We start from the raw sequence: 15183 nt of genomic DNA on the forward strand, positions 1-15183 counted from the left end.
TATTCCAGCTATGCAGGGGCAGGTCTAGAAAAGTTCTGATGGGGGGCCAGACAGGAGCACTCATCAGGAAAAGGGGGGCACAAGTGAGACCTGTTTTTTTAGGTCTAGATTTTAATAAATATCGGACTGATTATTACAACAAAAGTGATCATCTAATGTGAAAAAACATGTAAAACAAACAGCCAATGATCTATTTTCTCAACAGGTGTTTACTTTGGATGATCCTGCTGTAGGACTTTTATCATTTCTGCACAATACACTGCAATGATAAAAAAAAAAAAATGTGTTTATCAAGGTCATCAGTTTTATCAGTTTCTTCATCAATATTCACTGTTTAACTTCAGTCGTCACATCTGCTGGGTTTATGACAGAAATTATCCCCATGGAGACGGTTGGTGAGATGATGCTGGATGAATTTTGGATTATTATTTTTCCTCTGTTGTTCCCCAGTGTTGGAACGATCTACCAAACTCTGTCCGATCCACAGAGTCCTAATTCACTTTTAAGAACAAGCTAAAGACTCACCTGTTTAGGGAGCATTTCCGTACTTAGCTTAACGCTCTACTCACTGGAATGAGTTGGAAATATTTATCCAGCTTTTTGGTTCAACTCAGCACTGAATAAGCTGCGTAAAATGATATTGTGTGATGAAATTGGGATTTTGTAATTAAACAAAGGACTATTACTGTCGTGGAATTTTATTGTCAAAGATCACACACTAAGTGAGAATCAAACAAAGTAGTTTTATTAAGAGCTGATCAGCAATGAGAAACACACAGTCAAAGAGGTTTGGCTGAGCGAGTCTCAAGATACATGTGTGCTTTGGTTAATATAGCCAGAGCATGAGCTGATAACATCGAGGTCGAAGGTCATTGTAGTAAATTCTTCTACATAGCTGATAACATTGTAGGGAAATGTTAAGGAGTGAAAGGGGGAAGGGAGAAGCTCACTAAATTCTTATCTGGGTACACAGTCATTCTCCTCCCTGAGTGAACCACAAGCCAAGGGTTTTTAACAATACAAAGTGTAGTATAGAAACTATAAGGGTTATGTGTATAAATTTTCCATTACATTACAGAGAGGGAAAAAATAAAATAAAAATAGCACTGCCTCAAGCACTACAGCACCTGGGTCCAACAGGATTACAGCAGTCTGACCACCATTTAATGACGATGCCCTGTTTGAATACTTGCTTGTGTTGTTCTTATTCTCACATGTGTGTTACTTTGGAGAAAAGCATCTGCTAAATGACTGTAGAATAGAATAGAATAGAATAGAATAGAATAGAATAGAATAGAATAGAACAGAATTATGGTCTAGAACATGGTAGAGATTATGCAGAACATCATATAGAAATGTATTACATGCTGCATTTACTGACCCTTGGACACTAGCATTAATCCAGGTGAAGGTCAGTTAACATTAAATATTTGTAGCACTGGCTCTTTCTGTTGATACAATACAAAAAAAAGAAAAAAAAGGACAAATTTCAGGCATATTTGTAAACTGTGAATAATCATGATTAATTAATTTGCTAGTTGTGATTAATCTGATTAAAATTTTTAATGATTTGAGAGCCCCAATATTTACATTTTATTAATGAGTAAATTAAGATTTCAAAATAAAAATAAATAAATAATGATTTTTTCCCCATTTTTTCTTGGATTGCATTTTAGAGGTTAAAACTCAATATCTGCACAAAACATTTCCACATTTACTTCCTACCGTTGACATCATGTTTTTAGCACATCATCCTCTAAAGGCTCTGTTGTTCTGCAGGTTACCAGAGACAGCTGAACTACAAAAATCATCAAGGGGGATACAACACGTTTGGATATGGACCAGGAAACACCTGGTGAGAATATCAGCGATCAGTCTGTACATGTTGTGGAACATTTAGACCTCTGAAACAAAGCCTTTATATATATTTGAGCTGATTTTAAAAATTCTGATTAATCTATGGATCTATTAATCTAATTAACTGATTCAAATCTAATTAATCTAATATTGAATTAAATCCTCAGAAACTGTAAAACAGTACATGAAGGATTTTGGTCTCTGTAATGCTTGGCGCTCTCACCATCCCACACTAAGAGAATACACCTTCTTCTCTTCAGTTCACCATTCCTATTCTAGATTAGATTATTTCTTAACTAGCAGCTCGCTGATGAATGACATGTCAGAAATCAAGATCCATCCTATTAGCATTAGTGATCACGCACCAGTATCATTCACTCTGAGAAGTAAGAGCAATAAACCAGCAACTAGAAACTGGAGATTTAATACGTCATTACTTAAAGATCCTGAGTTTATCAGCCACTTTAAAAGAGAATGGTCCTTATATCTAGAAAATAACGACTTGCCAGAAACTTCAGCGTGTGTTCTTTGGGAAGCAGGAAAAGCAGTAATGAGAGGGAAAATAATTTCCTTTTCTTCTCATAAGAAAAAGAAGGAAACTTTGAGAATTTCAGAGTTAGAACTGAGAATTAAATCCTTAGAGGACGCTTACCATGTCTCCCCAGAAGAACACACACTAAATGCTATAAGGAAAGCTAAATTTGAACTTAATGAAATAATAGATAAAAAGACCCAATTCTTGGTGCAAAGACTTCGCTTGGAGAATTTTGAGCATGGCAACAAATCTGGAAGGTTCCTGGCTAATCAGTTAAAAACAAACAAGGAGAAAACAACCATCTCCTCTGTCAGAGATCCAGAAGGAAACATCAGCCACGACCCTGACAAGATAAATAACACTTTCAAAGAATTCTATAAAACATTACATACATCACAACTAACTACAACAGATGACAATATTGATAAATTTCTTAGTAACATCAATCTTCCAAAATTAAAACATGAAGATAAAATGGTCTTGGATTCCCCCCTTACAGTAGGCGAACTCCATGAAGCTCTCCAGCATATGTCCAACAATAAAGCTCCAGGTCCAGATGGTTACCCAGCAGAATTCTACAAAGAATTCTGGACAATGCTGGCACCCACTTTCTACAATATGATATTAGAAATAAGGGAAAAACAAAAAATACCTTCAAATATGAACCTAGCCAATATTACTCTACTATTAAAACCAGGTAAAGACCCAACACTTCCATCCAGTTACCATCCAATTTCATTAATAAATGTAGATCTCAAAATAATTAGCAAAGCTTTGGCCAGAAGAATAGAAAAAAATAACCCCTCTAATAATACATCCTGACCAAACAGGCTTTATTAAAGGTAGACATTCCTCTACTAACATGCGTAGATTAATTAACATCATAGATTATTCTACTCTACATAATCTGGAATCCACAGTAATTTCTTTAGGCGCAGAAAAAGCATTTGACAGAGTAAACTGGAAATTTTTAATTGCAACTTTAAACAAATTTGGGTTTGGGTCATCTTTCATAGATTGGATAAAAATATTATATAACAACCCAAATGCATGTGTGAATGCCAATGATCAAACCTCTCCAAGCTTCTGTTTGCAGAGAGGAACCAGACAGGGCTGCCCGCTTTCTCCATCACTCTTTGCTATTTTTATTGAACCCCTAGCTGCTGCCATAAGACAAAATAAAGAGATTAAAGGAATCCATGCCAAAAATATAGAACACAAGATAAGTCTTTATGCTGATGACGTATTACTTTTCCTCCAGAACTCACCAACATCTCTCCCCCAGACAATCACACTTATTAACACATTCTCATCAATATCTGACTACTCTATTAACTGGTCTAAGACTATTATTATGCCCATCAACTGTGACCTACAAAACACACCCAATACTACAATACAGTCTGGAAACATTAGATATCTAGGCATAAACATTTCCCCCAGGTTATCAGAACTAACAAAGCTAAATTATGTCCAGCTACTTAAAGCAATAGAGGATGATGTCTCACAGTGGAGGCACTTACCCATATCACTCATGGGGAGGGTTGCCACAGGTAAAATGATGGTTCTATCTAAAGTAAACTACCTGTTTTCAATGATACCCACTAAACCATCCTCCAGCTGGTTTAAGTCACTGGACTCACATATATCTAAATTTTTATGGAAAAATAAGCCACGTATCAGTCTAAAAACTTTACAACAGACTAAAGATAGAGGCTGATTGGAGCTACCCAACTTTAATCATGTTTTCTTAGCTAACAAGCTGCAGTATATCTCCAAATAGCTTAACCTAGCAGTCTGGATGAATCATGGTTAGATGAAGAGCAAGCATTGTGTGAGGATCTGTTTGTCTCTGACCTGCCATTCATCAGCTCAACCATCAAAACACATAAGTGTTTTAAAAGCATCAATATCAGTTCCTCTTTAGTGGCTTGGTGGGACTTTCTAAAAATAACCAAATCCTCACTTTTTCCATGTAAGTTTACACCCCTCTGGAACAAGCCTGACATCCTGCAAAATAAAAAAGCTTATCAATTTCACTCAATGGAAAAATAAAGAAATAAAACAGTTAGAACATATAATAGAAAATGGAAACTTCTTGTCATTTAATATTCTCACTTCACAATATGGAATCAGTAGCAAAACATTTTTAGAATATCACCAGCTTAAATCTATTATATGTAAAAAATATACCATTAATCAATTAAACTTACAGCTACCTATTAGGGTGGCAGAATTCATGAATCTCAATCTATATGTCTATATGTCCAAACTAGAGGACGCAATCTGCCTTCCAACTTCAAAATGGGAGGGTGACTTATCCAGTACCTTTAATAAAGATCAATGGTCACAAATATGTTTAAACCCCTTTAAAATAACTAAGAATTCAAATATGCAACTAATACAATTCAAAATTCTGCATAGAACTCATTATACAGGACAAAGGTTGTTCAGGATGGGTCTGTCACAATCAAACATCTGCCCACACTGCAATGAAAACAAACCTGACAACTATCTCCATGCCTTGTGGTCCTGCACACCTGTCCGCAGGTTCTGGCTTCAGGTATGTGTGGACATGTCAGCATGGTTTAAATGTACAATCCCCGCACTATGTCTACTAGGTGACTTGGGTGACATTAATATGGCAATTAACTCTGCACACATGATACGCACAGCATTATGCATTGCAAAGAAAACTATCCCTGTGAACTGGAAAAACAATAATCTGTGTATTCAGCAGTTTAGGAATCTCTTAGTTGACCACATCAGTAGTGAGACAATGTCTGCCTCCTCAAAGAAGTATTTAGCTGAATCTCATTCCCTCTGGTCCCCTGTGCTCAGTTCCATCACTTAGTGTAGGTGGAGGACTGTGACCTCGTTGCTATGGGGGTTTGGGAAATGGCTGGGAGTGACTGGTGGTTGCGGGTTCTCTGTGGTTGCCCGTGGTGCGGGACCGGGCTGCTCTGCGATGGGGGTGGCTCTGGGTCTGGCCTCGTCGGGGGCTGTGGGAGCCAGCGGTTGGAGTTGCCTCGTGGCGGGGGGTGAGGCCACTGGTGGTGCCTGGGTTGGTGGGCGTCAGGCCTGGGCCGGGCGGCCGAGCTATTCCGGGCCGGGCTGGACGGGGGTTCTGGGCTCTGGTGCCCGGGGGTGGTCCTCCTCCCGCCGGGGTGGTGGGGTCCATATGTGCCGGGGATCTGGGCCTGCCCGGATCTGCTGCCGTGGTGTGGGTTGGTGCATGCCCTGGTGTCTGGTTGATGCCCTTGGACCCAGGGTATGGCCCAGAGCAGGGGGGGTGTAGGGGTTTGAAGGAGGGCTGAGTGGGATTCGGGGGATTGTAGGGGAAGGTGCTGGGGTATGAGACAGGGATGCTTGTATGTTATGTGTGTGTGTGTATCTGTACTTTGGATGATGTTTGTGTGGATGTGGGGGTATGTTTGTGTGCGTGTGTATGGGTTAGGTTAGGGTGTTAGGATGAGTGGGAGTGTGTCTGGGGAGTGAGAGTGGGAGGGTTGCTGTGTGAGTGTTTATATTGTGTGGGTGGGGCTGAGAGGGCATATATGAGTTAGGATGAGCGGGAGTGCGCAAGGAAATAGGTGTGTGCATGTGTTTGTGTCTGTGTTTGGGGTGGGGTTAAGTGCACTTGAAGGGGGGGGCCTGGGCGGGCCTGGGGGTGGTGGGCCATGGGTCTGCCGCTGTCCCCATCCTCTCATTCCCCGTTAGGGGTGTGGGAGGGTGGGTACTTTCTAGGGTTGGTGACGGCTCACTGGCTGTGGTCCCTGAATGGCCTGGTCGTGGGGGGCGGCCTCTCCTGGCCTGTCTTGCCCTTGGGGGCCTCCTGGGGAGCGGGGGTGCCTAATGCCACTAGAGGCTCATCATCCAGAGGGAAGCAAACTTCCCTCTGGACGTACCTCCCTGGATCCCTCTTACTTCCCGCTCTCTCTGTCTTACACACACACATACGTAGGGAGTTGGGAGGCGTGGAGCCATGCAGGGTGGAACGGAGGAGACCATTCAGTGGTCTCCTTGGATGCACCCCGTGGCTACTTGCCTCTCAGTTTTAATTGCACCAAGACACCAAAACACAAGAAACACAACACACAAACAACACCTGGGGGGCATGGCATGCGGTGCATGTCGGGCGGGGCCACTTAGGTGGCCCGGCTCCCGGCTCATTGCAGTTACTGCCCCTCAATTTTAATTGCACACAACACACACTACATAAACAGTCAGGAGCAGGGAGGGAGAAGGTATTGGGGACCTCTCACACTCCTGTTCCCCCTGTGTGTGGCTGGGGGTGGGCGGAGGGGGAGGGGGTGGTTGCCCCAGGGCAACACTTAGTGTTTCATTAAAGTATTTATCTGAGAATATCTTCAAAATTAAAAACAAATTGGTGTATACATAAATATCTGAAAATTAATAAATATATCTTATCAAATCAAATCAGATTAAATCCAAATGTACCAAATCAGGCTGTTGTGAATAGAATAAAATTAAATCGATTCAGGAAGTTACTGGTGATACCCAGCCCTAGTTTATATTGATGACTGACACACTGTGCTGAGGTTGTCGTCTCTTTTCTACATGAACATGCACAAGAAATGTGATTTCACCATAAGGTATGAATAAGCTAAATTTATATCAATAATTAGTGTTTCAAACTAATAATTTGACAGAAACTAGGGTGAATAAATGTTAACGTTGATTTTTTTTTTTTATAGGTTGACTGCCTTTGTACTGAGATCTTTTTACAAAGCTCAGTTGTTTGTCTACATTGACCCAACAAAGATTGAAGAGTCAAAGAGCTGGTTGGTACAAAAACAAAATCGAAGTGGATGCTTTGAACAGTCTGGGAAACACTTCAACAACAGAATGAAGGTATACTAATTACTACTTTTCAATTCCAACAATAAAAAAACGTTCATTTAAACAGAAAGAGATCCTGGCATTACTGACTACACTGTCTGGCCAAAGCAAAAAGTGGCCATCTGGATTAAACTAAGCAAATAGGTGTGAGCTTCCTTATTACTGTATGGGTTATTGTCTTTCAGCTGGCAAGTTATTTAATCCCAACTGATACAATGAGAAGCTTTTAATTTCTTAAAAAAACGTGGGGGTCACTTAATGCACCTTCGTTGCAGTGTTGTTTTTGGCAGGCATCTCAGTTTTAGTCTTAGTTTTATTCTTCAGGATGAAAATGATTATTAGTTTTAGTCACATTTTAGTCATTTCTAAGTTTGATAGTTTTAGTCAAGTTTTAGTCGACAAAAACTCAGAAAGGTTTTAGTCTGGTTTTAGTCAAATAAAAAAAGTATTAGTGTTTTAACAAATTAATTTAGGTCAATGATACGTATTAAAAAGCTTTATTTCTGAGAATTTTCTGAAGTGTAATATTACACCCTGAACATACACATGCCCAAAATATGAGCAAAGGATGAGAAACACACATGCTCAACTTGACGATGGATTTTAGTTAAAATATGTCCATGTATCGTTTCGTTGCTTCTAACCACCAAACCCCTTCGTCCACACTGTCCCCATGATTCATCTATGAATGAATGAACTGCTTGTCTGTGTGCGGGCTGCACATCTGGTGGTGGGCGTGGCCAAAGTGCAGCAGCATTGCTGACTGACAGATTGCTCTCACAATAGGGAGAAATGTGCACTTTTAATGATGGACAATCAGCCCTTGAACATTTTCGTCTCGTCAACGAAATCTTGCAAATGTCTCGTAATGTTTTCGTCATCAGAGAGCCATTTTTTAGCTCATCACGTCTCGTTATCATCATGATAAAATGGTTCAGCAACGAAATAAATTCGTGATCGTCATCGTTGACGAAAACAACTCTGCTTCGTCGGTCTCCTGACTGGATTTAAATAAAACAATATTCCTAGGTTTTCCCGTTGCTATAACAGTCATTAAATAGATTAAAGGGGCAAGATTTCATTGCCACTGGGAATGTAAAAAGAGCCAACATTTTTGGCAAACTGTATGTGCTGAGGTTAGCGTGATAATTAAGCAGCAACTACAGCATAATCCAAAACTGTGTTTACTGGGATATATCCCTGAGTCAGTAAAATCACACAAGAGCACTACATGATTTGCTTATGTTGGGCCGAAAGGCTGTCATGGGTAGGAGAAGAACCTCCTTCAATATACTGGTGGAAGTCTCTGATATCAGACTATATTTTTCTGGAAAGATGAAGACTCTGCATGAACGATCAGAAGGACTTCTTTACAATAAAGTTCGGCAAAGTGCTGGAATATCTGGGAACTCAGAATGCAACTACCTGAAATGGCAGATTTAATAAGGACTTTAGAGACCACTGCTATGGATGTGTGGCAGGAGATGCAGAAACTACTCAAACTGGAGTGAGAACTGTCCAATGTGTCATTAAAAACTGGAAGGTTAGTGGGGAACCATCGTTCAGAAACCATTGTGGTAGGCAAAACATACTGAATCGACAATCAACTAAACGTTTGGTGAAATTTTAAACAAAGAAAATGACAGAACTCAAGCTAAAAATAAGAACATTTCTACACACACAATGTGATGGGAATTCGAGGGATTGGGACTGAACAGCTGTGTAGCCATAAAAATTTTTTTTTTAAAAAGTCAGGCTAACTGGAAAAAAAGGCTTCAGTTTGCTAGCGGGCATAAAGATTGGACTCTGGAATGATGGAAGAAGGTAACATGTTCTGATGAGTTCAGATTAACCCTGTTCCAGAGGGATGGGAGCATCAGGGTAAGAAAAGAGGCAGATAAAGTGATGCAGCCATCATGCCTAGTGTCAACTGTACAAGCCTGTCGGGGCAGTCTGTCATCTGGGGTTGCTACAGTTGGTCAGGTCTAGGTTCCGGTCTAGGCTCAGCTGACTACCTGAATATACGGAATAAGCAGTTTATTCTATCTTCCCTGATGGCATGGCCAAATTCCACGATAACAAAGCCAGGATTCTTGGGGCTCAGATTGTAAAAGAGTAGTACAGGGAGTGTGAAACATAATTTTCACACATGTACTGGCCACCACAGAGTCCAGAGCTGAACCCCACTTAGACTCTTTGGGATGTGCTGGAAAAGGCTTTGACCAGCAGTGGTTGGACTCTCCCATCAATAATACAAGATCTTGGAAAAAAATGAATGCAACACTGGCTAAAAATAAGTCTTGTAACATTGAAGAAGCTATTGAGACGATGCCACAGGGAACGCTGCTGGAAGTCCACCAAAATATTAGAGTGTGTGACTTCTTTTTGAGTGGTGAGTTTGTGAGTTTTGTTTCTTTGGCCAGACCGTGTATAAAGTGGCAGAAAACATGAGATGCATGAAATTTATGTCACGATTTTTTCTCATCAATTCAACTTGATTCAGCAGCATAAATGCACCTGTAAGATTCTTCTTTTGCTGTTTTCTTTCATTTGTGAAAAAGAGAATACCACTATATTTGTGGTCTCTGTTCCTGTATAAAACAATGAATGTGTTCTGTCTCTGCAGGGTGGTGTGTCTGATGAAATAACACTGAGTGCCTACATCACTTCTGCCTTCTTGGAAATGAATATATCTACAGACGTAAGTATAATATAATAGCTTGGTATTTTTCCTTTTGTGTTGATCAAAACAAACAGGTCAATTAAAATACAAGAATAACTTGAAATGACAATTTCCTGATTAATTTTCCTTTTCATTTATCACCTGCCCCCATCCCCCTCCAAGCTGCATGCATTGTGAATTTGCAGCTGAGTGTAATAGCTTTTTATTTCCCCTGCCCCTGTGGCTGTGAACTTGGTGGACGCAGTGATTGAATAATTATTTTATCTGCTAAGGATGCTGTGGTGAATAAGAGCCTGATGTGCCTCAAAGAATCCATCAGTGGCCTCAGTAACACCTACACTTCAGCTCTGCTGGCGTACGTCTTCTCACTGGCAGGAGACATGGAGACCCGTGCTCACCTTCTGAAGCACCTTGACACAGTGGCTATAAAAGAAGGTTGGTGAATATCCCGGAAGAAATCATTCAGGCTCCATTACTATGACTAAATTACATTTGGTTCTTTATGAATGGTTTTCAGGAGATTCCATCCACTGGTCTCAGACAGCAACAGAAACATCTGACTCTTTGTCAGTGGAAATCAGTTCTTATGTACTGATGGCCAAACTCAGTGCCCCCTTCTCTGCTGAGGACCTGGGCTACACAACAAGCATTTTTAGGTGGCTGACTCGGCAGCAGAATCATTACGGAGGCTTTGCCTCCACTCAGGTACTGCAAGGCTTCAAATCTGTTGAATCTGTTCTCTGTGGGACTGAGAACACAGCAGTGTGACTCCATGTCAGTGATTTCATAACTGTGTGTTTTAGGACACGGTGGTGGCTCTTCAGGCTCTGGCTCTTTACTCCACTGTGGTGTTCAGTTCAGAGGGTTCGAGCATGGTAACTGTTTGGTCTCCTAGTGGTCAGCTGACATTTGATTGGAATCCAGTCAACAAACTTCTCTACCAGGAGGTGATGCTGCAGGACGTAAGAGGAAAGTTCAGCCTGGAGATGAAGGGCTCTGCATGTGCTTCAGTACAGGTCAGTGAACACTGAGGCGCATATTGGTTTTTTTTTGTGCACATGCATTTATCCAATCTACCTCATACTGAAGACAGTTTCAGACATCTGACCATTTTTTTGTTTATTTTTATCACTTATGAATACACGTATTTATGTGTAATACATAACAGAGCTTCTTCCCATAATCCAAATACATGCATGTTAGATTTATTGGTTACTCTCTGTGTTGGCCCTGCGATGGGCTGGTGACCTGTCCAGGGTGTACCCTGCCTTTCACCTGCTAAATGCTGGGTTAGGCTCCAGCTTCCCCGCAACCCTTAATGGATGAAGCGGTATAGATGATGGATGGATAGGAAAACAAATCCTTAATAATCCAAATAAAACCTGTAATACTCATTATTCAAAACAACTTAGCAAGAAATTGGTTAAATTACCTGAAGTTGTGTGTGTCTGTGTGTGTGTGAATTAAAAGCTTTAAACATGTTTTCCAGATTTCTCAACATTACAACATCCCAACTTTTTGATGATGCACTCGGATCAGCTTTGGTGGTGATTTACTGTTGGCATCAGCAATGTTTTTGTTGCAGCTACAAAAGACCTGTGTGATGCTCTTCCTAATCTAATCTGAAATGTAAAAAGCCCTTTGCCACAATCTTCTTTCTTTACTTACATACAGTTATAATGTTGTGAAAGAAATCCTGTTTTCATGTTTTTTTGTAATAAAATAAATGAGCAATTATATAAAATGTTTAGTTAAATAAAATTAACAATCGTGAGTCTCTTAATTACCTATATTAAAGAGCTTTTGTTTCATTCTTTGGTAAAAGCGTTTTTCATATACACTGTAAAATCTATTTTAGTTGTCTTCTGGCTAAAATGTGTATGAAGTTGTGTACTTAACTCCACTGTATGTTGGTTGATATTTTAGAAAGAATTTGCATATAAAGTCTACATTTTGATGCTTTTGAAGAAACATTTTGTTTGCAGATGGAACTTCTATTGAAAATCACTAATTGTACCTCAGTTAAAGTTTGAAATGTTCATTTGTAATTCCAAGTTATGTTACTTTGTACTCATACACTTAATATAGAGAAATTATTTTTTGTCTAGTCACTAGTAAATTTACTGAAAAAAAAATAATTTGACTGTTTCTTTTAAAAAAAAAAAAAAAAAAAAAAAAAAAAAAAAGTGTTTCAACACACGCTGATAGGTCTTATTAACCCCCACATGTCCCGACCACTGATCATCGTGGGCCAAATGTAATACCTGCTGCCTATATGGGGCAGGTATCACTATTTGAGTCTCCACGTTCCAGTCTGTCTCCGCAAGCACAACCGGACGCCAACATCGCAACAATAATCCACCATCTACATAAAAGGCGCTACGTTCGCCACTCCGTTTTTCAGCACTCACCACCTTCTCGAAGCATATGCGTAGTGTAGGATCCTTCTCCTGCGCCTTACTCAGCATTGCACGGGTCACTGACAGCCAGGAGTCAGCAGAGTCTGGCAGAGAATCCTGAGCTTTTACATCAGGAGCCTCTGTCCCCTTTTCTGCGTTCTCCTGCTGTTCTTCATCTGTAAAGGATGAGAGCAGAAAGCTGTCAGACAGATCAATCCCTTCCTGTATTTCTGTCTTATTTTGGCGGGCCTGGGCCCTAGTTACCACACAAGTAGGAGAACTTTGCGTTTCCGTGGGATGATCCAGCACTTCCAGGGATGGAGTTACTCTACCCCCAGCGATATCATTTCCTAGAAGCAGAGATATGTTGTCAATGGGTAACTCACGACATACAGCCACAGGAAATCGACCCGAGATTAGGTTTGTTTTTAGATGCACATAATGCACAGGACAAGGTGCGTATCCCATCTCAACTCCCCGCAATATAACACTGTAGCCCGCATAAGTTTTTTCTGAGAAGGCCAGTGTATTTGCTAAGATCAGGGTTTGAGATGCACCTGTATCACGCAGTACAAGAATCTTCCGCTCCTCAGAGGCGGAGTCAGTTAAAGACACGGTTCCAGGCATTGTAAATGGCTGGAAACATGGATCCAGGGAGCGATCAACCTTTTTCGCTTTACCTGTACACTTCAAAAATCCCACTCCTTTCTCAGTAGGAGATGGAGTTGAAGAATTATTTCTTTTCTTCAATTTTAAACACGCACTGATCAAATGACCTGGCTGATGACAGTAAAAACAGAGTCTTTCATCAGAGCTTCTGTTTTTAGCCGTTCCCAATATGGGTTTTACATCAGCTTTGGCCACAGGCTGAAATACAGTCTTATGAGTTAAAATATACTCGTCTGCCAAGACTGCGGCGGAAGACAACTCTGTCACTTTCTGTTCATTTAGATGAACCACCAATTTTTCTGGAAGCTGCTTTTTAAATTCTTCCAGCAACATCAGTTCTCTAAGAGCTTTAAAGGTAGTAACCCCACAACAAGAACACCATTTATCCAGTAAGGTACTCTTTTCTCGGGCAAATTCCACGTATGTGTGGGTTGCCTCTTTTCTATGGGTTCTAAACCTCTGACGGTAGGCTTCAGGCACAAGCTCATAAGCTTTTAATACCGTGGCCTTTACAGTGTCATAATTCTGACTGTCCAACAGAGGGAGCGCAGCAACCACCTCCTGCGCTTTTCCTGTGAGTCTGCACTGAATGAGGAGGGACCAACACTCCTGAGGCCACTTTAATGCAATTGCCATGCGTTCAAACGCAGCGAAATAACAATCCACCTCAGATTCCTTGAAAACTGGTACAAATGGAATAAATTTGGAAATGTCTAAAGGGATAGAGGAGGGAGCAGTACTCGGGGACCCGAACAGGTCACCAGAGACTTGCTTACCTGTGGCTTTTACCTGAGCTTCCAGCTCCAACTGGCGCAGGCGCACTGCTTTTTCAGCTTCTATTTCCATTCTTTTTATTTCCAGGCGCATTTGTCGCTCTTGGGCCTTTTCCTCTGCCTCCAGATGTAATCTGGCAAGCCGCAACCTCAGCCGAGCATCTAGCGGAGAGGTGCTAGCTTCGGAGAGCAAGGGATCAAAACGAGGAAGAGTGACAGGTGTAGCAGGCCTGTCACCAGCCTCTGAAACTTCTCCAGGGATTTCCGACCCAAGCAGCTCATCCTGCTCAGTTTTGCCAGAACCTATCCCCGAGGGACCCGCTTTTTCAGGCGACGCCACCGGAACACTGTCCGTCTCAATAGCAGCCATTTCTGCCACACACAGTACCCGCCTGTCAACCAGACCAGCCACCACCAACGCCCTCATATCCTTTTTCCTAATTTGTTTTGATAAAGGAATCTCATAAAAGTCGGCTAGCACGGCCAAGTCGTCCTTACGACAGAGGTCGATTTACTCCAGAGTGGGGTTCTCACGGAACCCCTCCAGGCTAAATCGGACCATCATTAACGTCACAACCGCACTCAGCACAGATAACAGCAACAGCCTAGGAAGTTTAAACCAAATATGACTCTATTTTATCTTTAAATAAGGAAAGACGAGCCCCCATTGTGTTACGGACCCCTTCTGGTCTAGGGGTGGAAGGGGTTGAGTAACACAACAAGCCGGTGTTAAGTTAAAAAATAATAATTTATTTACAAAAAATGTTCAATAGTTACAAAACTTAAAGTGTCCTTTTCAGGTTGAATATAACAATAACAAACAAAAGGTGACCTATAAAAGGAAAACGCACGCTAACCGGCGGCAAATTATAACTCGCTTACAAAAAACACAAAGGAAACTTAACCAAACAAGAAACTATAGAGTCAAACAAAAATCCATATAACTTAACAAACAATCCTAAATAACAAAAGGAGGGGAGTTTCTCCTAATGAGAAGACTCCCAAACAATCAATCACTATAATCACTGAAATTGCAATCCGTCTGTTGAACAGTCCAGTCAGAATACTAAAGGTCCAAGAGCCACCAAGTGTCCTCAGACACATAAACCATACAAACAGCTCAAAGAAACCACACAATGTACAAACTATTCAGAGAACCCAACACAAGGCGAACTGTGTCCTAGTGACACAGCTGCCTGAATAATGACAGGTCCTCCTATTTAAGGGAGAGGCATCACTCAATGATTTCCAGCTGGGATGAGTGGGAGCGGTAGCGACCAATCGGTGAGGCGGAGGGGAGGGACTGCAGCTTCTGGTCCACAGCCAATCCCGAGGCAGCACTGGCCCAGCAGCATTTGCATATCCATGTCTGGAGTGACAGGCCGGAGGCCAATCCAAAAGGCC

At 41.2% G+C, this 15183-nt stretch overlaps 1 protein-coding gene across 1 annotated transcript in view; it reads left to right on the forward strand.

Moving 5' to 3' along the window:
- Positions 1–15183, forward strand: part of LOC121645454 (alpha-2-macroglobulin-like protein 1) — a 36670-nt gene that overhangs the window by 19022 nt on the left and 2465 nt on the right. The window contains exons 18-24 of the mRNA XM_041993915.1: positions 1780–1855; positions 7111–7267; positions 9882–9956; positions 10211–10373; positions 10456–10643; positions 10742–10954; positions 11428–11453. Of these exons, the coding sequence (XP_041849849.1) occupies positions 1780–1855; positions 7111–7267; positions 9882–9956; positions 10211–10373; positions 10456–10643; positions 10742–10954; positions 11428–11453 (898 nt within the window). The remainder of the gene's footprint in view (positions 1–1779; positions 1856–7110; positions 7268–9881; positions 9957–10210; positions 10374–10455; positions 10644–10741; positions 10955–11427; positions 11454–15183) is intronic.

Source organism: Melanotaenia boesemani, chromosome 9, assembly GCF_017639745.1.
Source record: "Melanotaenia boesemani isolate fMelBoe1 chromosome 9, fMelBoe1.pri, whole genome shotgun sequence".
Taxonomy (NCBI): Eukaryota; Metazoa; Chordata; class Actinopteri; order Atheriniformes; family Melanotaeniidae; genus Melanotaenia; species Melanotaenia boesemani.